Source organism: Mytilus californianus, unplaced genomic scaffold, assembly GCF_021869535.1.
Source record: "Mytilus californianus isolate M0D057914Y unplaced genomic scaffold, xbMytCali1.0.p SCAF_18, whole genome shotgun sequence".
NCBI classification, from domain to species: domain Eukaryota; kingdom Metazoa; phylum Mollusca; class Bivalvia; order Mytilida; family Mytilidae; genus Mytilus; species Mytilus californianus.
Window position 1 is genome coordinate 6,669,920 of NW_026262666.1, and position 27,784 is coordinate 6,697,703.

General features: G+C 31.4%; 2 protein-coding genes across 2 annotated transcripts in view; one reads left to right on the forward strand and one right to left on the reverse strand.

The window, feature by feature from the left end:
• LOC127726631 (Golgi-associated PDZ and coiled-coil motif-containing protein-like) overlaps nt 1-16,380 on the forward strand; it is a 37,782-nt gene extending 21,402 nt beyond the window's left edge. The window contains exons 7-9 of the mRNA XM_052234052.1: nt 1,466-1,557; nt 2,488-2,610; nt 11,051-16,380. Coding sequence (XP_052090012.1) covers nt 1,466-1,557; nt 2,488-2,610; nt 11,051-11,177 — 342 coding nt within the window. The 3' untranslated portion in view covers nt 11,178-16,380. The remainder of the gene's footprint in view (nt 1-1,465; nt 1,558-2,487; nt 2,611-11,050) is intronic.
• Nucleotides 16,381-20,477: 4,097 nt separating this feature from the next.
• Nucleotides 20,478-27,784, reverse strand: part of LOC127726655 (baculoviral IAP repeat-containing protein 2-like) — a 32,591-nt gene continuing 25,284 nt past the window's right edge. Inside the window, exons 7-8 of the mRNA XM_052234098.1 lie at nt 23,648-27,104; nt 20,478-23,611 (exon numbers count right to left, since the gene is read on the reverse strand). Coding sequence (XP_052090058.1) covers nt 26,902-27,104 — 203 coding nt within the window. The 3' untranslated portion in view covers nt 20,478-23,611; nt 23,648-26,901. The remainder of the gene's footprint in view (nt 23,612-23,647; nt 27,105-27,784) is intronic.

Genomic DNA, 27,784 nt, shown 5'->3' on the forward strand with positions numbered 1-27,784 from the left:
GACCTCATTTTCATGGTTCATTTGTCAATGTTAATTTTTTGTGTTTTGGTCTGTTTTTCAAGTACTATAAGCAATAGGTCAACTGTATTTGGTGTATGGAATGATTATAAGGTACACAAGTCTGTCTTGCGGGTATCATTTGACCTTGACCTCATTTTCATGGTTCATTGGTCAATGTTAAGTTTTTGTGTTTTGGTCTGTTTTTCAAGTACTATAAGAAATAAGTGTACTATATTTGGTATATAGAAAAATTGTAAGGTGTACATGTCTGTCTGGCAAGTATCATCTGACCTTGACCTCATTTTCATGGTTCATTGGTCAATGTTAAGTTTATTTGATTTTATCTGTTTTTCAAATACTAATAGCAATAGGTCAACTATATTTGGTGTATGGAATGATTGTAAGTGTACATGTCTGACTGGAAGGTATCATCTGACTTTGACCTCATTTTTATAGTTAAATGGTCAATGTTAAGCTTTTGTGTTTTGGTCTGTTTTTCAAATACTAATAGCAATAAGTCAGCTATATTTGATGTATGGAATAATTGTAAGGTGCACATGTATGTCTGGCAGGTATCATCTGACCTTGACCTCATATTTATGGTTCCTTTTAATAAGTTTTTGTGTTTTGGTCTGTTTTTCAGTTGGCATAGCAATAGGTCAACTATATTTGGTATACGTGTATACAAAAATTGTAAGGTGTATATGTCTGTCTGACACAATTTATCTGACCTTGACCTCATTGTCATAGATTTTTAAAAATGTTAAGTTTCTGTAATGCTTTTAGTAAAACCTTTTCCTTTAAGACTCTCAACATAAAATCAATGGTCAGTAAAACAGGTGAGACATTTCAGCGTGTGCACTCTTGTTGTATGTTTTTAAACAGAAACTATATTAGCCTTGAATTTAGCTCAAATTTGATCTATGTTGCTATTTAAATCAGAATACAATTATTCAAAACGCTTATTTTAAAACTTGTATATCCTTCCATTTTTTATTTACGCAGGAAATATAGATCTAAAAGTAAAGCTTGCCTCCCTTAATTTTACGAATACAAGAGATGGAGATGTAGAAGTAGCTTTTCTCTTGCTTGAGTTTATTTTTAGAAGATAAAGAATAGAAGTAATGTGTGTCTCCCTTGATTTTTTACCCCGGAAATTTAGAACTAGAATATATGTTTGTCTCACATAGTTTCTATTTTAATACAGGAGATAATGTAACTTCAAAAATTATTGCGTGCATTTATTATTGGGATTTTCAAAGAATGGACAACAATGCAATGTTAATTATTGTGATTTCAGTTCTTATAAATGCAATTCTCACCAAGTCGCATTATTTGCATTAATAAAAACCTTTCAATAATTTCTGAATTTACAACTAGAACTTGTTTGTCTCTTGTTTTCTACTCTTAGACATGAGATATAGAACTAGAACTTATGTTTGTCTCTCTTATTTTCTATTTTTAGACGGGAGATATAGAACTAGAAGTTATGTTTGTCTCCCCTGATGAAGATAGTGATGATGAGAATCATGAATATGAAGATGAGAATGGTTTTAGGTAAAGTTAACTTATGATACTAATATCAGCATACACTACTCATCTCTAGAATAAGCTAGATCATATGTGCGCAGGACATAAAAGTTGAAATTCCAAAGACACAAAACTGCATTTATTGTGACATCAGGCATAAAAAATGTATTGTTTTGAACAGAAATAAATTGAACTCCTATATCAAAAGTTCAAATTTCAGTGAAAAGTTAGGCCAGTAAAGACCCTTTTTGCACCTAGCTTATAGACCATCTATGGTCTGCAAATTGTCAAAAAATATCATAAGGACCTAAGAGCTATTCATCTCTAGAATTAGATCATATGTAGGCAGGACATAAAAGTTGAAATTCCAAAGACACGAATAATTTGAGATCATCATAAAATGAAATAGAACAAATCTGTTTAATGTCAAGTCTTCATAAAGGAATTGCTACCTTGATAATAGCACAATTACATAATCTAGAAGCTGAAAATTATCATCAAAATTGTTATATTCCCACTTTGGGAGTGGTTTCTGTTACACGTTTCGCAGACACCGCGTAACAGAATCACTTTATATTTGGTCAGCAGCTTGACAATTATGAGTTGAAACATATGACCACTCTTCCAAGTCTGACAGAACCTTCTTCCAGCTGATGAATACTTTAAATTGTTAATATGTTGAATAAACTTAAAAGAACAGAATGTCTTCATATTTAGTCAACAGCTTGGCAGTGATGAGTTGTAACATGCAAGTGTTTTTTTTATCTGTCAGACAGCCACTTCCTGTTTTCTGATACTTTGACTTACAAGTTGTTCGGCTTAGCACACAACACACCCAATTATGTTGATTATGATAAAATCAGATAAATGGTAAAATCAAAATAGAATTTTAGAAACACCCCTGCATTCAGTGTGTTAATCAGATTTTCTGGTGTGATCTCAAAACTTTTTTTGCAGATACAGAATATATGACGATGAAGTTCTAAGTACAGCAAGTGAAACAGACAAGGCAGATCACTCTACTCATAAAACCAAAACTAACAGTTCTGAACAAATGTCAACAAATTCTAGTCCTCTCAGGTAAGGGCAGACCACTCTACCCATAAAACCAAAACTAACAGTTCTGAACAAATGTCCCCTGCTGCCAACAAATTCTATTCCTCTCAGGTAAGGGCAGACCACTCTACCAATAAAACCAAAACTAACAGTTCTGAACAAATGTCAACAAATTCTAGTCCTCTCAGGTAAGGGCAGATCACTCTACCCATAAAACCAAAACTAACAGTTCTGAACAAATGTCAACAAATTCTAGTCCTCTCAGGTAAGGGCAGATCACTCTACCCATGAAACCAAAACTAACAGTTCTGAACAAATGTCAACAAATTCTAGTCCTCTCAGGTAAGGGCAGATCACTCTACCCATAAAACCAAAACTAACAGTTCTGAACAAATGTCAACAAATTCTAGTCCTCTCAGGTAAGGGCAGATCACTCTACTCATAAAACCAAAACTAACAGTTCTGAACAAATGTCAACAGATTCTAGTCCTCTCAGGTAAGGGCAGACCACTCTACCCATAAAACCAAAACTAACAGTTCTGATGAAATGTCAACAAATTCTAGTCCTCTCAGGTAAGGGCAGATCACTCTACCCATAAAACCAAAACTAACAGTTCTGAACAAATGTCAACAAATTCTATTCCTCTCAGGTAAGGGCAGACCACTCTACCCATAAAACCAAAACTAACAGTTCTGAACAAATGTCAACAAATTCTAGTCCTCTCAGGTAAGGGCAGATCACTCTACCCATAAAACCAAAACTAACAGTTCTGAACAAATGTCAACAAATTCTAGTCCTCTCAGGTAAGGGCAGATCACTCTACTCATAAAACCAAAACTAACAGTTCTGAACTATTAAATGTCAACAAATTCTGGTTACAATACACCATTAGATTTTATGGGCGCAGCCATTTTATGAGCATGGTATTCAGAATTAAGAGTATAGCTAATCCTGATTGGTTGATATGTGCGCCCGTTATTTTTTGTTATTAGAGACTTCGTGCATTCTGCATTATACCAAAGGCCAAATAAATTATTTTCCTTAGCCCTAACAGAACTGAAATGTCTTTTAAATGCTAAGATGAGACACGTATTTTTAAGTGCAAAATTGATAGGCATAGGAGATAAGTACAAATTACGCTAAGAAAAGCAACGCGAACCTATATTTTTTGGACCAAAAAATACTGTCCTAATAACTTTTCTTTAATTCTAGCAAGGTTTTCGTTAAAAAAATCAACTTTCTGAAGTCTGTATCTCGAAAAAGGCTATCATTGTCGCCTAAGGGGAAATTAATTGTTTATTTCAATCTATACAGCGTCGACATTTCTTTATCATAGTGCTCAAAAAGTGTCAAAAACAGTAATTTTACTTGATATTTGATGTGAAACCGTATTTTTTGGTGACAAATGAATTATTGATTAACCGGTTTTAAGCTATAGTCTGTTTCATTTTTGTATTGCGTTTTACCTTAGAAACAAGGGTGGGTTCGACTTTTGACTTACTGTGGAGAGAATATGTCATTTTCTGAACTTCTGCTGATTTGTTTGAAAAAAGCACGTACACGTCTAGAGTTTGGATATACAAATCGATTTTTAAACATGACAATCTCGATCCAAGTGCTGTTATCGAAATTACCAAATTCAGTGAAAATGTACAGAAATGATCCCCTTCGAACATTGAAATGTTCACTCGAATGACAGACTATAAAAAAGAGAATAGGCATGACATTTTGTAGTTAACGAATAGTTTTCGATGTTTAAACACAAATATTTACACATTTTTCATATTTTGAAATGCTATAGTCTGTTTCAAAAATGTACTTTTATACGAAAATGGTTTCATTTAAAATTGTTGTTCAAAATTCACCGTAGTAGTTACATATTGGATCGGTTTTGGTATCAATATAATCAGTACTTGATGACATACAAAGAATCATTGGAGAAAGTGGACATTATCTTCAGGCCCTTTTTAGCAGAACCGCATTTACTCAAAAAATCAGAAAATTTTTTTCCCCATTTTTTGACTGGGGTCACCTCTGATAAAAAATTGTGAAAATTCAGAGAGTAATGCCAGAACGTTTTGAAGATGATTTTTGTGTGGCATATATATTTGTGCATCTAACGAACTATGAATTGCATGATTCTAGAAAGTATTAAATACCGTATAGGTTACAATACACCATTAGATTTTATGGGCGCAGCCATTTCATGAGCATAACATGGTATTCAGAATTAAGAGTATAGCTAATCCTGATTGGTTGATATGTGCGCCCATTATTTTTTGTTATTAGAGACTTCGTGCATTCTGCATTATACCAAAGGCCAAATAAATTATTTTCCTTAGCCCTAATGGAACTGAGATGTCTTTAAAACGCTAATATGAGACACGTATTTTTAAGTGCAAAATTGATAGGCATGGGAGATAAGTACAAATTACGCTAAGAAAAGCAACGCGAACCTATATTTTTTGGACCAAAAAATACTGTCCTAATAACTTTTCTTTAATTCTAGCAAGGTTTTCGTTAAAAAAATCAACTTTCTGAAGTCTGTATCTCGAAAAAGGCTATCATTGTCGCCTAAGGGGAAATTAATTGTTTATTTCAATCTATACAGCGTCGACATTTCTTTATCATAGTGCTCAAAAAGTGTCAAAAACAGTAATTTTACTTGATATTTGATGTGAAACCGTATTTTTTGGTGACAAATGAATTATTGATTAACTAGTTTTTAAGCTATAGTCTGTTTCATTTTTGTATTGCGTTTTACCTTAGAAACAAGGGTGGGTTCGACTTTTGACTTACTGTGGAGAGAATATGTCATTTTCTGAACTTCTGCTGATTTGTTTGAAAAAAGCACGTACACGTCTAGAGTTTGGATATACAAATCGATTTTTAAACATGACAATCTCGATCCAAGTGCTGTTATCGAAATTACCAAATTCAGTGAAAATGTACAGAAATGATCCCCTTCGAACATTGAAATGTTCACTCGAATGACAGACTATAAAAAAGAGAATAGGCATGACATTTTGTAGTTAACGAATAGTTTTCGATGTTTAAACACAAATATTTACACATTTTTCATATTTTGAAATGCTATAGTCTGTTTCAAAAATGTACTTTTATACGAAAATGGTTTCATTTAAAATTGTTGTTCAAAATTCACCGTAGTAGTTACATATTGGATCGGTTTTGGTATCAATATAATCAGTACTTGATGACATACAAAGAATCATTGGAGAAAGTGGACATTATCTTCAGGCCCTTTTTAGCAGAACCGCATTTACTCAAAAAATCAGAAAATTTTTTTCCCCATTTTTTGACTGGGGTCACCTCTGATAAAAAATTGTGAAAATTCAGAGAGTAATGCCAGAACGTTTTGAAGATGATTTTTGTGTGGCATATATATTTGTGCATCTAACGAACTATGAATTGCATGATTCTAGAAAGTATTAAATACCGTATAGGTTACAATACACCATTAGATTTTATGGGCGCAGCCATTTCATGAGCATAACATGGTATTCAGAATTAAGAGTATAGCTAATCCTGATTGGTTGATATGTGCGCCCATTATTTTTTGTTATTAGAGACTTCGTGCATTCTGCATTATACCAAAGGCCAAATAAATTATTTTCCTTAGCCCTAATGGAACTGAGATGTCTTTAAAACGCTAATATGAGACACGTATTTTTAAGTGCAAAATTGATAGGCATGGGAGATAAGTACAAATTACGCTAAGAAAAGCAACGCGAACCTATATTTTTTGGACCAAAAAATACTGTCCTAATAACTTTTCTTTAATTCTAGCAAGGTTTTCGTTAAAAAAATCAACTTTCTGAAGTCTGTATCTCGAAAAAGGCTATCATTGTCGCCTAAGGGGAAATTAATTGTTTATTTCAATCTATACAGCGTCGACATTTCTTTATCATAGTGCTCAAAAAGTGTCAAAAACAGTAATTTTACTTGATATTTGATGTGAAACCGTATTTTTTGGTGACAAATGAATTATTGATTAACTAGTTTTTAAGCTATAGTCTGTTTCATTTTTGTATTGCGTTTTACCTTAGAAACAAGGGTGGGTTCGACTTTTGACTTACTGTGGAGAGAATATGTCATTTTCTGAACTTCTGCTGATTTGTTTGAAAAAAGCACGTACACGTCTAGAGTTTGGATATACAAATCGATTTTTAAACATGACAATCTCGATCCAAGTGCTGTTATCGAAATTACCAAATTCAGTGAAAATGTACAGAAATGATCCCCTTCGAACATTGAAATGTTCACTCGAATGACAGACTATAAAAAAGAGAATAGGCATGACATTTTGTAGTTAACGAATAGTTTTCGATGTTTAAACACAAATATTTACACATTTTTCATATTTTGAAATGCTATAGTCTGTTTCAAAAATGTACTTTTATACGAAAATGGTTTCATTTAAAATTGTTGTTCAAAATTCACCGTAGTAGTTACATATTGGATCGGTTTTGGTATCAATATAATCAGTACTTGATGACATACAAAGAATCATTGGAGAAAGTGGACATTATCTTCAGGCCCTTTTTAGCAGAACCGCATTTACTCAAAAAATCAGAAAATTTTTTTCCCCATTTTTTGACTGGGGTCACCTCTGATAAAAAATTGTGAAAATTCAGAGAGTAATGCCAGAACGTTTTGAAGATGATTTTTGTGTGGCATATATATTTGTGCATCTAACGAACTATGAATTGCATGATTCTAGAAAGTATTAAATACCGTATAGGTTACAATACACCATTAGATTTTATGGGCGCAGCCATTTCATGAGCATAACATGGTATTCAGAATTAAGAGTATAGCTAATCCTGATTGGTTGATATGTGCGCCCGTTATTTTTTGTTATTAGAGACTTCGTGCATTCTGCATTATACCAAAGGCCAAATAAATTATTTTCCTTAGCCCTAATGGAACTGAGATGTCTTTAAAACGCTAATATGAGACACGTATTTTTAAGTGCAAAATTGATAGGCATAGGAGATAAGTACAAATTACGCTAAGAAAAGCAACGCAAACCTATATTTTTTGGACCAAAAAATACTGTCCTAATAACTTTTCTTTAATTCTAGCAAGGTTTCGTTAAAAAAATCAACTTTCTGAAGTCTGTATCTCGAAAAAGGCTATCATTGTCGCCTATGGGGAAATTAATTGTTTATTTCAATCTATTAGTCCTCTCAGGTAAGGGCAGATCACTCTACTCATAAAACCAAAACTAACAGTTCTGAACAAATGTCAACAAATTCTAGTCCTCTCAGGTAAGGGCAGATCACTCTACTCATAAAACCAAAACTAACAGTTCTGAACTATTAAATGTCAACAAATTCTAGTCCTCTCAGGTAAGGGCAGATCACTCTACTCATAAAACCAAAACTAACAGTTCTGAACAAATGTCAACAAATTCTAGTCCTCTCAGGTAAGGGCAGACCACTCTACCCATAAAACCAAAACTAACTGTTCTGAACAAATGTCAACAAATTCTAGTCCTCTCAGGTAAGGGCAGATCACTCTACCCATAAAACCAAAACTAACAGTTCTGAACAAATGTCAACAAATTCTAGTCCTCTCAGGTAAGGGCAGATCACTCTACCCATAAAACCAAAACTAACAGTTCTGAATAAATGTCAACAAATTCTAGTCCTCTCAGGTAAGGGCAGATCACTCTACCCATAAAACCAAAACTAACAGTTCTGAACAAATGTCAACAAATTCTAGTTCTCTCAGGTAAGGGCAGATCACTCTACTCATAAAACCAAAACTAACAGTTCTGAACAAATGTCAACAAATTCTAGTCCTCTCAGGTAAGGACAGATCACTCTACTCATAAAACCAAAACTAACAGTTCTGAACAAATGTCAACAAATTCTAGTCCTATCCAGACCACTCTACTCATAAAACCAGAACTAACAGTTCTGAACAAATGTCAACAAATTCTAGTCCTCTCAGGTAAGGGCAGATCACTCTACTCATAATGCCAAAACTAACAGTTATGAACAAATGTCAACAAATTCTAGTCCTCTCAGATAAAGGCAGATCACTCTACCCATAAAACCAAAACTAACAGTTCTGAACAAATGTCAACAAATTCTAGTCCTCTCAGGTAAGGGCAGATCACTCTACCCATAAAACCAAAACTAACAGTTCTGAACAAATGTCAACAAATTCTAGTCCTCTCAGCTAAGGGCAGACCACTCTACCCATAAAACCAAAACTAACAGTTCTGAACAAATGTCAACAAATTCTAGTCCTCTCAGCTAAGGGCAGACCACTCTACCCATAAAACCAAAACTAACAGTTCTGAACAAATGTCAACAAATTCTAGTCCTCTCAGGTAAGGGCAGACCACTCTACCCATAAAACCAAAACTAACAGTTCTGAACAAATGTCAACAAATTCTAGTCCTCTCAGGTAAGGGCAGATCATTCTACCCATAAAACCAAAACTAACAGTTCTGAACAAATGTCAACAAATTCTAGTTCTCTCAGGTAAGGGTAGATCACTTTACCCATAAAACCAAAACTAACAGTTCTGAACAAATGTCAACAAATTCTAGTCCTCTCAGGTAAGGGCAGATCACTCTACTCATAAAACCAAAACTAACAGTTCTGAACAAATGTCAACAAATTCTAGTCCTTTCAGGTAAGGGCAGATCACTCTACCCATAAAATCAAAACTAACAGTTCTGAACAAATGTCCTCTCAGGTAAGGGCAGATCACTCTACCCATAAAACCAAAACTAACAGTTCTGATCAAATGTCAACAAATTCTAGTCCTCTCAGGTAAGGGCAGATCACTCTACCCATAAAACCAAAACTAACAGTTCTGAACAAATGTCAACAAATTCTAGTCCTCTCAGGTAAGGGTAGATCACTCTACCCATAAAACCAAAACTAACAGTTCTGAACAAATGTCAACAAATTCTTGTCCTCTCAGGTAAGGACAGATCACTCTACTCATAAAACCAAAACTAACAGTTCTGAACAAATGTCAACAAATTCTAGTCCTCTCAGGTAAGGGCAGATCACTCTTCCCATAAAACTAAAACTAACAGTTCTGATCAAATGTCAACAAATTCTAGTCCTCTCAGGTAAGGGCAGATCACTCTACCCATAAAACCAAAACTAACAGTTCTGAACAAATGTCAACAAATTCTAGTCCTCTCAGGTAAGGGTAGATCACTCTACCCATAAAACCAAAACTAACAGTTCTGAACAAATGTCAACAAATTCTAGTCCTCTCAGGTAAGGGCAGATCACTCTACTCATAAAACCAAAACTAACAGTTCTGAACAAATGTCAACAAATTCCAGTCCTCTCAGGTAAGGGCAGATCACTCTACCCATAAAACCAAAACTAACAGTTCTGAACAAATGTCAACAAATTCTAGTCCTCTCAGGTAAGGGCAGATCACTCTACCCATAAAACCAAAACTAACAGTTCAGAACAAATGTCAACAAAATCTAGTCCTCTCAAGTAAGGGCAGACCACTCTACTCATAATGCCAAAAACTTAACATTCTAAGATAAATTCAACTTTTCTATATTTAAGTGATATTAACCTTCCTAAGTTATTTCCTACATTTACATATGTTTATTTTTGTTCATGCATTATGTTTGTTTATATTGTTTGTCTGTAATATCATGCCTCATGTAAGGCCTTTAATGAAATAAAAAGTTTCAATTTGAGCAAGAATAAACAAATTCAAATCCTTTCTGGTAAAAGGAGACCAATCTACTCATTAATCTAGAACAGCTGTCAACAAAATAATGTCAACAAATTCTTGTTTTCTGAGATATAAGGGACAATTACTGTACTAAATAATCTTTCATACAAAACAGTTTTAAGCAATTACCAGAAGATAGTGCTACTCTAAGTTATATTCTAGTTTCTGTGTGCAGAGCAGATTAAATTAGTCATAATATTAAAACAAAAAGTACTTTTGCATCATTAAAGTAGAGGGAGTATCATCACGCTTTAGAATCAACTTACAAAAATAAGGAGATTTGGTATGATTGCCAACGAGAAAATCAATTTATGTCAAAACAATAAAAGAAAAACAAATATGACAAACAGCAACTAACACTAAGTAACAGGCTTCTGACCTGGGACAAGCACATAAACAATGTGGTGGGGTTAAATTAGTTTGTGAGTGCTCAACCCTTCCCCTTACCTTTGAATAGTAGTGTGACAGTACAAAAATCACACAATTCATAAAGTCAGTCAAGGGAAACAATTTTTATCAAACATTAAAAGAATATATGTATTACAACTTACAACTCCAGTTAGCGCCATGTGTCAATATATGTATTTGTCTCAATATAAATTGTGACAAAGATTTAAAAGGTTTTCCTAAATTCAAGATTTGAGGCGCATTTGTGTGTTTAGCAATTGATCACATGACCTTCAGCTTTCCACTTATTTCTAATTTTAGATCACCAGGAGCGACAGGAAGTAGTAGCAACAGTCCTAGCAAGAGAATTGATGTAGGAACGTTCCATACAAACAACATACAGGACTCTAACAAAACAGAAGAATCTCCGGCTTTTGATTACAGATAATCAAAAATAACATTGTTATGTTAAATATAATGCACATTAATTGTTTTATTAATGGTATATTTCAGATTTTATCAGTTTTTGTTATTTATGACTGTAAATTGTAATTGTTACATAGATAAGGCCGTTAAAGAATTGCTCTCATTTTCTTGTCACAATTAACGATAAATTTCTTGCCAAAAGTTCAGAAATGAAGAAGATCTATTCTTGAGGTGGTATGGGTGTCTTCAGCCATCTTGGATTGTATAATAGTAGAACACTTTTAAATGAAGTCAGCAAATTTTTGTTGCCAGAATACAATTTATTAAAAAAAAAATTCTTTTAAAGGAACAAATTTATGTGATTTTATATTATAATTACTAAAATGTTTCCGTTTTCTGTTTTATGTTATAGTCGGAAAAAATTAACTGTGTTTTTCTTTTGATATTCTTAAAACACTTTATGAGAGCTATCTTCTCATATTTTATTTAAGATTTCTATCTATTAGTTTACTGTCTATTCACATTATGATGCTTTTCACTATAATCCATACATAATGTGTCATTTTTTCACAACCTGTATCTTCAAAACAAGTTTGGTGACCTATCATTTATATTATGTTTTTGAACATATCACAATATATACTACATTTTAGCTAAGGAAGAAAAACCTCTATCTGTATACTCCCATACTACTTTAGTTTGACATCATCCTTGTACAACGGATATTTAAAAACTGGCCCCAAAATGTTCAACCAGTCCAACAATAGCATTACACAGCAAGGATCCAGTATCAATTTACAGAATACTACAGCAATATACAGTGCAGTAAACTGGATTCCTGTTGTGAAATTCTACTGTTGTTCCAAACAGTTTATTAATTACCAATCAAGATTGATATCCAATGGATAGAGGTACATTTATCAGTACTATTTCTGAGAAACTGACATTTTTTTTAACAGCCTTATAAACTATAAGTTAGTACGTTTTGTAGTCAATACTCATTAAGTTGAAGAATTCCTCTAGATAAATGAGTACATTGTTACGATTATACAATATATGAATCATTTCATGATTCAAAACTTTCATTGATAGATAAGGGCATAATTTAATTGCAGAATATTTTGTGCCCATATTCTCCCATGACTTTGTGTAGAAAAAGTCTTCATTGATCATTTATTTTAAATTGTTGTAATTACTACAAAAATAACAAAGACTTCTCATTGATAAGGATTGATCAGTTTTCTCTGCCTGACATTTCAGCATCATTATACCCAATCATACAATTTGTTTTTTACTGATATCAACAGAAATTAACTCCCTTAGGATTTAATTTGATATTATTTTGATACATGTACTTAATAAATAACTTCAGTACCACAATCCTATTGGAAAAATTTTCAATTTGAGGATGTTGTTTTTAATTTCTTTAGCGAACACCACTTCAGATTATCCCTTGAAGAGTGGTATACATTGAATTGTTTGTTTGTTTATTGGTTCTACTTGTTTACTGGTTGTAAATATAACATCAGATTTGTCATTTGTTAATATAGACAAGTTACTTGTTTTGTTGAACTCAAAGGGACCAATAAGATTACATAAACTTACCTTAAACTGGTCACTTATTCCATCAGATCACTCAAGCGTGCACAGTTAACTGTGTCATGTTCATTTTATTATTTGTTTTTGGCCATGTTAATTAGTTATTAAATAGGACATAAAACTTTCATTTTGTTAGAATAAGGTCTTTTGCATGTAGCTTTGGTTTTAAAAAAATTGTTGTCATCGATGATATATGTTGAAATTGTTATACTTCTTATAAAAGTAACTTATTATATATGAGATTTCTCAATATCAAAGATTTATAGATTAAGTGTTCCTGTGTATGACATTTTAGCATCATTCTGAATTGACATAGCATAATTCTTTGCAGATGAGTTTTTTTTATCAAAATAATTTTTTGTAGACTAAAAAATTAAAACATCGAACATTTTATTGAGATATCTGTAAAATAATTGGAAGTATCTGTATGATAACCTTGAGCACTAGAAGTAGGAACTGAACTGATCACTGAACATATTGCTGCTCTTCAACTGAAAATAAATAGAATAACATAGCATCATTCATTAGGCAAACATATCTTCTGGAAATTTTTTACCAGTGGTATTTCTGAAAATGATGTATTTTGAATTTAAACCATTAACAACAGTAAAACAAAATAAAAACAGATAACATATTTCCTCAAGGCGTATCCCTTATGGCCTTTGTGTACTTGTATTTGTGTAGTCCATTATCACTGAACTAGTATACATATTTGTTTAGGGGCCAGCTGAAGGACGCCTCCGGGTGCGGGAGTTTCTCGCTGCATTGAAGACCCATTGGTGGCCTTCGGCTGTTGTCTGCTCTATGGTCGGGTTGTTGTCTCTTTGACACATTCCCCATTTCCATTCTCAATTTTATTAATTTCATATTTATGAAATCAAAATCGAGAGACACATAATTATACAAACATTATTTTTAATTTGAAGCTTTTTAAATACTTTCACTGAAAGCAGAAACTAGAACTGCTCTAGTTGAGCTTGGGTGAAAGATAATGTCCCTAAATCAAGTCGTTTTCTTGGAGTAATATTGATTTTTACCCTTACAAATTCTAGAGGAATGTAAACTTATAAAATGTTAGAGAATATAATGTATTTTAATGTAAATAGAGTTGCAATACTTTTCAAATCGACTTATGTTTCAAATTGTTTTCTTTGTTCATGTTTAATCCTATTTATTTTAGGATTTGTCATATAAATAAGGGTTTGGATGGGGGTCATTTTTTTTTAAATTATTTTTTCTTTAATTTTGTAGACATTATTCTCCATTCTTTATTTATTTTGCCTAATTTTCTCGATTCTTTATTTTTTTTGTCCTTTATTCTGCGCTTTTTGCCCATTATTCTTTAAACCCCATCCACACCCTCATAGATGTCTAGAAATAAAATTACCGGTATACAAGTCATATATGAATATGTATCTGAAAGTCACTGACAATCCCATTTATTATATGAGTGCATCTTTTTTTTATTTATTTTAGCAAGATATTTTGTTACTGCTTAGCTTTTTTCATAGGTTGTTAGTTTATGTGGTTTTTTTTTTTGCTGTAGAAATTAATGCTTGATTGTGATAAAGAATAATTGTTTTATAGTTGCTAACTTCTACGTCATGCGTCTTTGGTGGAAATTTGTCTCATTGGCAATCACACCACACCACATCATCTCATTTATATTTTGTATTTGGTCTGAATATTGTATCATTAGAAGCTTCTGTTAGGAATACATCAATTTAGATCCTCAATTTCTTTTGAAAGAACATTGGGGAATTAGGATGTATGTAATTTTTCCATAAATTGGAGAAAATGTCCTCCAAATTGAATAATCAGTTTTTACCCTGCTTCGACAAAGTCGAAAAAGCGAGATTTAGGCTGTTTTCTGGGGCGGCAACAATGTATTAGTTTGTGATTAAGACTGCGAGACATATCTCAGTGTCAATACTTTACTACAATGTATAATGTATGTGCAAAAAGTTAACCTGAAAAAATGTTCCAAGTTGTGAAATGTTTTTTTTTTTTTTTTGTAAGCGTCTTGTGCAAGAAGTAAATAAAATAATTTTTATGGCTGTGCATTCTATATAACTACTATAGATTCATTATTATATGTATTTGTGGGATACCAACTTATGTGAATTCCATGGTTACAGAAGAATCATAAAATTAAAATGTTCAACGAAAAACAAATATTGTATAGGCTTGTATGCAGACAAAAAAACGAAAACACAATTTTTTATGAAAAAAAAAAATTGGTACCCACGAAAATAAATGAATCCACAGTATATGGTTTACAACTGTACTAATGTGGCCACAGGGGGGTCTCTTCCTATATGAAGGTATTTACATATGTGCCGCTGGAATGGGTCCCTTTTTTGATACGTCAAATATATCAATGGGGTGCAATTTTACAGAGGAAATATATCAATAGGTAGTAATTGACAAATTGTGATATATCAATGGGTCATAATTTTTCAGTTTGTTGTGAACGATCTTCACTGAATTTCCCAAACTCTTTATATAGATATATGTATAGGTAGGGATTTCACAATTATTCAATATATGAATGGGGGGCGTTTTTTAAATCCCAGCTGCACAACTGTACCCAAAATCCCATGTTGAGACCCCCCGTGAATGTGGTACTGAGGTCCACAAAAAAATACATATAAAATTTCCTATTAAATGTAGTAAAAATTTATATGTTAATAGGGGATACATGTAGAAATAGTAACTTTTTTTTCTTATTCAAGTTTTAAGTGGTGCAATTAAACTGTGATTCAGAAAGGTATTGAGGGGGAATTGTTTTTATTGGTAGACAAATCTAGTTTTTGAATATAACTAATGTTTGTGTGACCTATTGATACTACGGCATTGTTGATAGATGACTACATTGAAGGTTGCATTCATAAATTTACACAGGAAAATTTTCTTCTCTTGTAAATTCTAAATTACATATTTACAGTTACATCCCTTGGAAAATCTAACTTTTAAGGAAAAAAAGCAAATTTGTTGAAATCTATTTGGGGATTGTCAGTCCTTGTGGCTTATGTATCATTTTCTGTAGTTATGTATATTATAAAACACTTCAGATTTTTAGTGGTCCTTGTCAAAAGTTTCCAGTCATGTCTGACAAAGACTGAAAAATTTCAACATCTCTGAGAAAGATTTAAAAACAAATGTCAATTTTGTTCAGTATCATATATACATGAACTCATTAATTGTAAAGAAGCTACTGTCGATTAATTATTATTCTTTGGATACCAATTTTCGTTGATACAGATAAACCACAAATTTTATAGCGCTTGAATACAGGCTTTGGCAAAACCACGAAATCAAATATCCATGAAATATACAATTTTATCTTGGTCCACAAAAATTGGTATCGACACAAATAAATGAATCCGCAGTATTATGGTTTGTCATCCTGTTTTTGGGGCCATTTTTATAGAATAATTACTATAGATTTACAAGGGCTGAATTGTCGGAGAAAAACTTTGTGTTGAATCATTACGTAACCTTTGTGTATTGTTGATATGTACACTTGATCAGGATGTTTAAAATCCATTGGTACAATTCTAAATGTTTGTATATTAGGGAATATCATATTTATATTGTGATTGTAAATAAAATGAGGAAATTTTGTTTGTTTTTTAGTTGATATTGGCAAGATCTATAATAATGCTCCCTTATGATTTTGATCTACTGTAAATTCTTAAATTTCTGCTTGTATTTATTGTGTATTTATTATGATTGATGAACAATTGATTAAAATAAATTTTTACCATTTTAGAAAATTCTGCATATAAGTAATGCTATTAAAATTTAAAAACGGAGTTTAAAATTTTGCAAAACCTTAACCATCACAAAAATTTCTGAATTTACAGTATTTCAATCTGACACTTTCATTTGATTTTTTTTGTCATCTGTTTCTTATTTACAATTGGTAAACCTTCAGAGCTGATGATTTCTACTCTAGAATACTAACATGATATAAAAACAAGGAGATGAGGTATGGTTGCCAACTATTCATCAAAGAACAAAGGTCAAGGATGTTATAAACAACTACAGGTAACCGTAAAGTCTTCAACATTGTGCAAAACCCATACCTTATAGTTTAACCATGGAATGCCTCAAGAGATGTGACATAATTCATAAGGGAAATCTAACAGCCAGATTTAACGTATCATTAAAAATCAATTATGACAGACAACTACTGGACAGTCACATAAAATGTGATGTTAAACATGCTTGTGAGCACTCAATCCTTTTCCTAATCTGGGCAAGTCTTGTGACAAAATAACATTAAAACAAACATTAACTTGTACAGAGAGTAAACTAACAAAAGGATTCCCCTACCCTGAAAATTTGATTATCTCCCTTTAAACATTTTGGATAAGGAATAGTGTTCTGCATCTGTGTAAAGTTTATACCTGCCCTGTTGTCAAGGAGATGTGCACATGACAGACTAACCTTATTTTGAAATATAGAATTATGCAAGTTCAATGATCTCCCCTTTTACACATAGGGCATCGAATATATTCCTTTATGCACCTCGGGTAGGATCCTAAAACTGTGCGAGGTTTTATTATTAAAAGTCTAGCAGTTCAGAAGAATTTGTGCTTACAAAACATGAACATTGTCATTCCTATAAGTCCCAAAAACATGGTTTGCCATTGGAATAAAGACCAGTAGGAATGGGCTGTTAGAATGGTTCAAAGCACAAAAAATATCTAAATGAAACTGCAGGCACCAAGTAGCTGGTATTGCTTTGCTCACCTGGCCTTTTTGCATAGAATTGATTCACAGTAACCAGAATATTTGGGTTGAATGAAAACTATCCTCATTTGCTGTACAGAGTTTATTCGATCTGTTATGGTTTTTACGATAATACATTAATAGGCAAAAATAAAAAAAAAGTGCACATGGTGTTATGACTCGCCTGCATTACTGATTTTAGATTGGTTTTATGCAAAAGTTCTTTAATATTAAGGTCTTACTACAGGTATCACATAAACTACTCAACATCAATGATCATGGAAATGCTACAGAAACTGACCTTACCAAGAAAAACTTAAAATTGACTAATGAACTATGAAAAAGAGGTAAAGGTCAAAAGATACTAGCCAGACAGACATGAACACTTAACAATCATTCCATGCACCAAATTTAGTGACTAAACATTAACCAATGAACTATGAAAATGAGGTCAAGGTCAGATGAACCCTTTCAGTCAGACAAGAACATCTTAAAATCATTCCCCCAAAAAAATAGTTGACCTACTGCGTAAAGAATGCAAGAAACAGACCTTATCATTTAACTTTAACCTTGACATTCATCCATTAAATGAGGTCAAGGTCATTTAACCATGTTTGACATACATACAGTCCTTGCACTGATCCTGTATACAAATATAATTATCCTACTACTCATAACTAAGAAATTCACAACCCTGGTTTTTTTTTTAAGGCCAAGGACAATGGACATGACAGATCCAAATGTCATAACATAAGGCATCTATACACAGGTATTAAAGCATACAGGTCGTCTATCTTCTAACATATAAAGCTTTATTCAAATACATTTTTTGTAGTTTATGCTGCGGCTGCAGGATCAGCAGACCTATGTCTTCCATTCTGTGACTGCAGGGGAGACAAAAATAATTAAAATTGTGATTTTTAGTTACTTCAATTTTTTTACTTCTATATAGATTTAATGTTACTGATCATTTATCATGTTCAAAGCTTCAGAATATTATCGCTAGGTTGACTGATGATTTCAGCCCTGTTGACTTTAAATTCTCGTCTTGCAGAACAATTTTGCTGTCCTGAGTGTTTATCTTTTTTTTTAATTTTATAGTTTTGAAGATAAAATCCCAAAACATAAAATAATTTGGTTGATATTTTCATTCAAGTTCAATAACTCTGGAATCAACTGACCATTTTGGCCATGTTTTGTCTAAATTATAGATTGATTCTTGCTTATTATATGAAAAATTGTCATTTAAGGTCAATAACTCCTAGAAGAATCGTCTAACAGTTTTGCTATACATAGACAGTATGTCTTGACATCCTGCACATTATTTCCAAGAAAATTTTCTCTAGCTTTAATTATTCAATTATAAAGAATAAAGGATATAGAGAAATGATGGTGTAGTTTTTTCTGCTTACTTAAGGTATAATTCCTCTCGGATATGGATTTAGACAGTAATATTGTCTGACACAATATGTTTTTAGTAACTATGGTATTGACCATTAGACTAAGTGACTGCAAAATCAAAAGTGATCTGCATCTTACTATATATCCAAGTAAAGTAGCAGTCCCACACAAAGTATTTGATTTAGCATCCAGAAACCATGTTGTGCGCAAAATTTGGTCTATTTTTAGTAACTATGGCCTTGACCTTGGAGGTATTCCTTCAAAATCAATAGGGATCTTCCTCTCATATGTGACCATTTATATCCAAGTAAGGTTGCAATCCCATAAGTATTTGAAGTCGTATCCAAAAACCACTTGGTTACACAAAGTTCTGTCTGTACTAGTATTTAGTAACTATGACCTTGACCTTTGACATTGTGATCTTTCTCTCACTAAAGGTGACCATATATCAAAGTAAGGTTGCAATTTGATATAATGTATTAAAGTTCTCATCTGGAAACGAAAATGACTGATGGCCTCATGGACTGACTGGTTGAAAGCCACAGAACGAGTGACAGACCAATCAAAAACTATATACCTGTGCTACTTCTTAGCATGGTATAATATAGACTGGTTCTATGATTGCCAGTGAGATAACTATCTACCATTCAACAAAGAACAAGGCTGCAAATAACTGCTGGTCACCATATAAAAATAAGGATATGTTGTATGATTGCAAGTGAGACAAACCTGCCAACTTTTCGAACTTATTGGGTATTTCACCATGATAAGTGTGGACCTGGCTTGAAATTCTCAATTAAATGTACTGATTGACATTTTTGTCTGGGAAACATGATTAAATCCAGTATATATTAGCTGTAATTGGCTTTGAACTAGCTTTCAGTATATGAGTACTTTGTGTATTTATCTTTTTGTTAGTCGTTTATGTGATTTGTACTTTGTGTATTTATCTTTTTGTTAGTCTTTTATGTGATTCATGTCGATCTGACAAGTCAAGCCTTTTCCAAACTGATTTTTACTGTTTTTTCTTACAATGTGCTGTTAGACCACTGTCCCAAATTTTGGGACATTTGAGCACTTGCAAACATGCTTAACCTTGTCAAATTCTGTATATGATAAATGTCCTAAACTGTATGATGACATTTATGTGTCTGTGTTTTTTTCCACTGGTGTTAGTTGGTTGCCTTTTCAAATCATTTACTGCACATCTTTACAGCTATGCATACAAATAATTTCCATTTTCCAATTAGGTGGGTGTGACTGATTGTTAAATTTTACTTGCATTTATCATTTAACTCAAGTTTCAAATTGTAAAACTGATAAATTTTTTCTTGGTCTTTTTTTAGTATTTAAAACATGTTGAGAAATGCAAAATCAAGAGTAACTTAACGATAATGATTTTTTTTCTCAAATAATTGAATGGATATATAAAATGTGTTGCTGTATTATTACAACTGAGAAATCTCTATGATTTCAACTTCCAACATAAATATTTGGTGTTATCTCAGTGGCTGTTTCCCTTATTGTTGTATACTGTAACTAAAGAAAATTCATGGGAGATAACTTCAATAAAAGATAAAAAAAAATTTGGTTTCTTTTATTATTTTTTGATGAAGAATTTTACTTTTATTTTGATCTGATGATCAACAAAATTTACTTACAAACTTACTTATTTCACCTACAAACAAATATTAATCATCATAGTGTAATATTGTGTGTTTCTACTGTGGATTCTTTATTACAAATTATCTTTAAGCTTGTATACATACTTTGGCAAAACCATGAAATCAGGAATCCACGAAAATATGATTTTTTTTGTAATTCCCGAAAATTGGTACATTGTGTACCAACAAAAATGAAAGAATCCACAGAACTTAGATCTCACATCAATGGAAACTTTGTTGTGAAATCAAAGGAAACTTTGTTAGTAGTTCAATTATAAAGAAAAAATGTTATATATAATATACAATAATGAGAGTAATAAAGCATTTACTTCTATCATTAGTATTATTATATATGTATAAAAAGAAGTGTTCTTTCTTAGAAAATGTCTCAGCATCCTGAAAAGAGAAGTAAACAAGAATATGTGTTTGTAGGACAACAGGCCCTTTCATTTAAAAAAAAAACTGTTTGCAACAATATTCAACAGTATAACCTAATATTTCGCTCTCTTAATTAGCAGAAAATGTAGTTTTTTTTTATAAATTTGAAAATATCCTTATTTCAATAAAAATATTAAAATTCTTAATATTTATCAGGTTGGATAATCAATGTACACACTGGGTTTATCAAAGTACTTGTGAACACTGAAAGGGTAAAGATTGCCTTCATTTTGCAATTTTGTGAATTTAAAATAAAACATTGAATGGTAATTAGCTAGACAAATTATAAACTTGAGTTGGAGTTATCTTCCTTTGTTCAAGATTGATCATTGAAGTTGAGTCTATTTTTATAACATGTTCATACGCCATGCATTACTTATGTAATTTTCAATAAAGAAAAGTACAGTGATTCAATACACATCATATTGTAACTTGAATACCTAATTATAACACATCATTAATAAATTGCTTGACATAGGCTGGATAGGATCTAAAGAATGATCACTTCACTGCACTATTTTATTTGAACTATCAGTTAGGTAGTGATGAACCTTGGAAGATTAAAATATCAAGTCAGTACAATAGGGTTTTGATTGCATTTGATGCAATCTTTACCCCATAAAAATGGAATGAACTCAACACATAATTATACACTTGTATCTTATGCAGTTAAATTCCTTATAGAAGCGGTCTATTGCCTTATGGGTGATTGATAATTAAAAAGGATTTATTTTGTTTAATAAGTATTTTTCAACTTTATCGTCATTTATATCTATATATATTTTTTTCTTTAATAATCTTTTATATATTTCTTTTACCCAAATATAATAAATATGATTAAGAAATTACAAATGAAAAGAAGAAGATTTATAAAATAACTAATGGATGAATTCAAATATAGAAAACGATTGACCAAACAACACAATAATTCATGAATGCTCATAGCACATGAGTTAATTATCAGTGCTGTTTGGTCGCGACTTGAATATTTTTCCATTTTTTAATTTTTTAATTCTTTGATTAGTTATTCTTTTTATTATAGGGTTTTTAATGGAATTAAAGTAAAAATGTAAGGAACTATATCTCTTTCTAAGCATTCAAAATTTGTTTTGATGCGACGTCATTAACAATGTCTTGACAACACCTATTGTTGTATGACATCAGAGGAGTGAAATAACCAAGTTTTAGGTTTTCATTTCACTGGGAAATCATGGTTATTCATTGCAACCAATGTAATAAAATGAACTATTACAAAATTGGAAAAGTTATGAATTTATGTAAAAATATCTTCCAAAAGATAGTAACTTTTTCAAATGCTAGGAAAGGGAGATAACTTATGGATTAATGAAAAATAATTATCAAATATAACTTTAAAGGGAAAATTCACCCCAAAATTTGAATAAAAATGATATTATGTTAAATAATGTAAATAATTATCTGTAATTCTATTTCTGGTTTAAAAAACCAACTCTTCAATCAGCACACCAAATGTCACTATCAAATCAAAAGATAGCAATCTACACACAAAAACAGTTAACTCTTGAATGATACGATAATAAAATCACTAAAAATGTATCCTTTTTTTAAACCCATTTGATAAACCAAGAAAATCTACAAATAAAAAAATGTGCTTCAAAATTTTCCACAACAAAAAGAAATGAAAATATTGTGATGATTCTGAAACATAAAGATCCATACTAGTATGTTTTCTGTATGTATGTGATTTGACATATTATAAGCATACAATAAGAGCAAACATTGTGCCTGAAAATATATGCAAAATAAACACTAGAAATACATATGCCCTCTGTAAGCATCTCCTTGATGTAAAATATTGAACATAATCCACTCTTGACTTTCGACTATTCAGAACAACTTTGTAGTTGTGACAGATGTGTTGAATCTTGGGTAATTTTTTGTTAATGAAAATATAAGAAGAAACGTCTCACCATTTTATATGTGATATAGAGCAGATTGCATTGAAACAAAAATTTTGTAAATAATGTCTAATCTGCACACTAAAGTGTATGTTAAGACAATCTTAGGCATATATATATATCATCACTTAATAGAGCAATTGCTGAAAAAGTAATTACAGAGTGAAATCAAGTTTCTACTGATCCTTATTGGGGCAAAAATAATTCTTTGTCCAGCTTTAGGAATGAAAAAACAAATTTTCACTTTAGAATATTTTGGAACTGCAATGCATTTTCATCAATTTACACTTTATGCCTTTATGAATATATTTCTTAGTTGCAATTTCCATGGCATAAATGGTAGTCAGCGAACGCTCTATAATAAAATGGTAAAATATTTTTACTTATATTGTAATATTGCTTCATTTTGCATAAAAGTTTGAACATACAACTGTTAGAAACATCAGAATTTGATTACTGGTATCCTTTTCAAAGTTTGAAAAATCCGAAACAAGAGTCCTGAAGTGAAAGTCATTGCCAGTGGTTTTCACACAGTAGGACGTTGTAATATTATGTTCCTTAACATTCCTGAGCTCAATTACATATAAATTATAGCAATCAAATTAAAACACTGCAAATAGCCTGTGTTGCTCACCTTGCAGAAAAATATAGATTCTACCACTGCATAAGGTGTGATACTATATTTCTTCTCTAAAGACAGTCAAATTTTTAACATTAAAATCTAACAGTAAAGAGAAATGAAATATCGTATCTCACATGACATGGTAGTAGAATCTGTTTTTCGAACAATTTTAGACAAAATAAAGCAAATTGAGTAATGTAAATTCGTAACTGAAGCAAGCTGCCTTATCATAAACAATCTGAAAGACTTTTAAGTTATGTATTCTGAAAAAAATGTATGAGGGTGGAAAATTAACTTTCATCTTACACACAATATAAATACTACCCATGAATTATTCTCAGAAACCTGAGAATACCTTCAAATCATTCAAAGCCTCACAATCCATACATTATCCTTTTTTTTCCCTTCAAACAGTACTTTTTCTGATATACCATATGCATTTTCTGTGTTTAAATTGTGATGTGAAAAATGTATATTTTTCTGCATTTCTCTCTCTCATCAATAAAACTTCAATATATATAAAAAAAAATAACCAACAAAAAACCAAGACCATGTAGTAGCTTGATGTATTCATGTCAGAACTTTGTCTTATTGTGAAAAAACCCAAACAAAGCCGACCTTTTATACTCAACTTCTGACAAGGACTATCAAAATGTCTAATTTTATTTCTATTATTTGACAAATGAAGTGGTTAAAAAAAAAACTGCCTACTTAATCTACACATATTTTATTTTATTAACTTATTTGAAACTTACACTGATTCATATAGTGTACCTTTAACCAGTGTTTCAGGATTTTCGGAAGAATTAGATCTTCCAGGTATCCATCTTCAGAGATGACCTTAATCAATGGCTTGTGTGTTTTATGTTATACATGAACAAGTGCATGTTCATACACATATAAACATATCAGAAAATTCAATGTTATAATCTGATAGTTCACATTTTATAGTAAATACTAATCTATTTCACTTTATTTTATTCTCAATTATTTCCCTGAGTAAATTATGAAGAATATATTATCAATTGTGTCATTATGTAGCACCAAGAGTGTATTTAAAAACCCTTTGTAGGGATGTTTAAGGTGGTACCCAACACCTTGACTAATATTAATTTGGCTCGTTTAATTTTCATAAAATTTTGACAAAATGTTTACTTTGACCCTTTGACAGAAATATAAAAATTTCAAAAAATTTGAACCAACCACTTTATCAGAAAAATTTCACTGGTTATATAGCAGTTTGACAAACACTAATTTTGATCACTGAGAAGCTTAATATTTCCTTAACAATACAACGTAATTAAAACGTTTAATTGATTTTTACAGAGTTATCTCCCTGTAGTGTTAGGTACCACCTTAATTATATAGAATAGAGAATGGAAACCGGGAAAGAGACAACAATCCGACCAAAGAGCAGAAAACATCCCATGGCCACCAATGGGTCTTTAATGCATTGAGTTAATCCTGCACCCGGAGGCTGGCTTTAGCTTGCCCCTAAACAATAATGTAAACAAGTTCAGCAAAATTGACGCAACACTAAACTCCGAAACATACAAAAAACCAAAATTTAAAAAAACACAGCTAGAGGTAATATATCTACCGGTACTCAACAAAAATGTTGGACAATTTAAAAAGCTGCCTAAATCATGTTTATATTAAAGGAAACTTATAGAAAATGCATTAAATCATAAGTCGTTTCTGACATTGAACAATATTAAATAAAAATACAAAAAATAGGTAACATGGGCTTTTATTTAAACTATATAAGTAAACTAAAAAAATATATATATGCATATCTTGCATGTAAATTTTATATGTAAAAAAATAACTTTCAAAACTTTTAAACTTACATATTTACAAAAAAGCATAACTTGCATTTCAAATTATTTATCTAATAAAAAAATGTAGAACTTGCTATTAATTATATACATTTTAACCAAAATAAACAAAAGGGAATAATTGTAAAAGAAAGACTTCGGCTGATATAAAAGAGAGCTGCAATGCTTCAATCAAATAAATTTGATGTGAATGACTAGTTTTGACATGAACACATGCTGGTGATTAGTTGTAAAAAAGTAACTATCAAGATTTTTCAGACAGTTAATCTAATTACAAGTTGTGAAATTTTTTGGAAAATTTCCATAATGTTTCACAATGGTCTATTTTCCGAATACTGACTTGGATTCCAATTCTAGAACTCTTTGCATAGAAAATCTACACCTGTATGTAGCAAAAACTGTATCCCTGCACAAAATTCTTGAACTGGTATCAAAGTCAGTGATTGAAAAACAGACTCGTCATCTGCCATTAATGTTTTATGAATCATATAGTTTATAAAAAGTAAACTACTAACAATGTGAAAACACCTATGTACATTACCATTACCACAATACAAGCACAATAACAACAAATTCAAATATCTGGAACAAGCAATACTTTAGCATTATAATAAATGTATAACTTCCCGGCTTCAAACTATATATTGCACTATCCTTTTTAAAAAACAAATTCAAACAAAAATTGTTTATAACACTTATATCTAGAAATGCAATGTGAATCATCGTATAAAGATAATGTAATTTTCAAATCATGTCACAGCTAGTCAAAAATATTTACTGGTTTAAAAGAGCTTCAGTCTTAAGCTTGTTAAGAAGTTTCATGGTCATTTTTTTCGGATTGAAAATATGTCAATGACAAATTATTTGTAGTAAAAGATAAACCTCATCACACAAACATTCATCTTGACAAAGGGTTGTATAACTTATAACACTTTCTATTTGGATTGACAACATGACCGTACCTTCACTTACCTTTTATGTTGCAAGGGGTCAATATAATTTTGATTTTTATACCAGTTGTTGATAAACATACATAAACATGACTTAAAGCATACTGACTGAATAATCGATTTCTGTGCAATGTAATTTATCACTTCTCAGAACAGAACATTAAAAAAAGAAGTTGATTTTACACATTTTTTTGGTGGAAATATAACATATAATTTTCAACTTTTAAATCATAATATTATGAAATTTGAGTGATAGAAATCAATATTTCTTCATATATAGCACTTTAGGCCTTCAACGCCACAGTTAATGAGTGAGTTCAACATGAGTTATTGAAATGATGTATTACAGTAGTAATGGAATTACTTTACAAAACAATCATGAGAATATATGGGAATATGAGATATTTAAATCATCATATAAACCACTTATCTACATAAATTACATGTAAGATTACAAAATAAATGAAACAACATAAATCAGTCATATGTAAATGTACATGTATTTTACAAAGTTTTCATAAAAAAATTAATGGCAGATGAGCTACTACATGACTTGGTTAGTTTTTAAATTGAACTTTGACCGAGCCTTTGATTTCAGACCTGCATACAGGACATGATTTCAAGGCAGGGGCACACTGTGAACAGGATGATAAATGTCCACAAGGCAAAAATACGATCGACACAATGTCCTCACAACAAATCTTGCACTGTGTCTGTTCTTTCATTTCTTGATTTTCCTGTGCTATCTTCTTAACATCAACTGTTTTAAAGGAAAAATAAACGATAGTTATACAATATTATGACAACAGGATATACACTCTATGAATTGTGTCTTTTAATTTTGAAATGTTTTTAGTAGCATTCCATTTTATGATTGATTTTAGGTGTTTTAAAGCCACTTTGAACGCTATTGGCTTCTTCTTGGTGGCCAGTTTTTATCAGTGGAGGAAGAGCACTGACCTTTGGCAGGATAAATGGCAATCCTAGTCAATTAAGATTAGAGTCAAACGCACCTACATGTACCAGGTACAGGGCACAAACACACTACTAAGACGACTCGGCCAATGAGGAGTTTTCCATATATAACCAATAATTATGGAAAATCAAACAATAAATTACAATTTTTTTAATTTTTTGTATCCTAATAAAATCAAAGCAAGAAAAACAATAGCAAATTTATAGTTTTTGATGAATACTGCTAACATATTAGTTTATTTAAAGATAGTGGAAGCTGAAAAGTCATGTCACATATTGCAAAGCATTGTAAACTTTAAATGAAATAAAATAACAACTTCAAAAATAGACTGTTGTCTTAAGGATATTACAGTCTACACAATTAGCCACTAGTCCGATATCGGAGTCTGGACTAGTAAGTTTTTGTAAAACTTTGTTTAGACAAATTAGAAAAATGTTGGAATATTGGTCTTCGGACTAATAGTG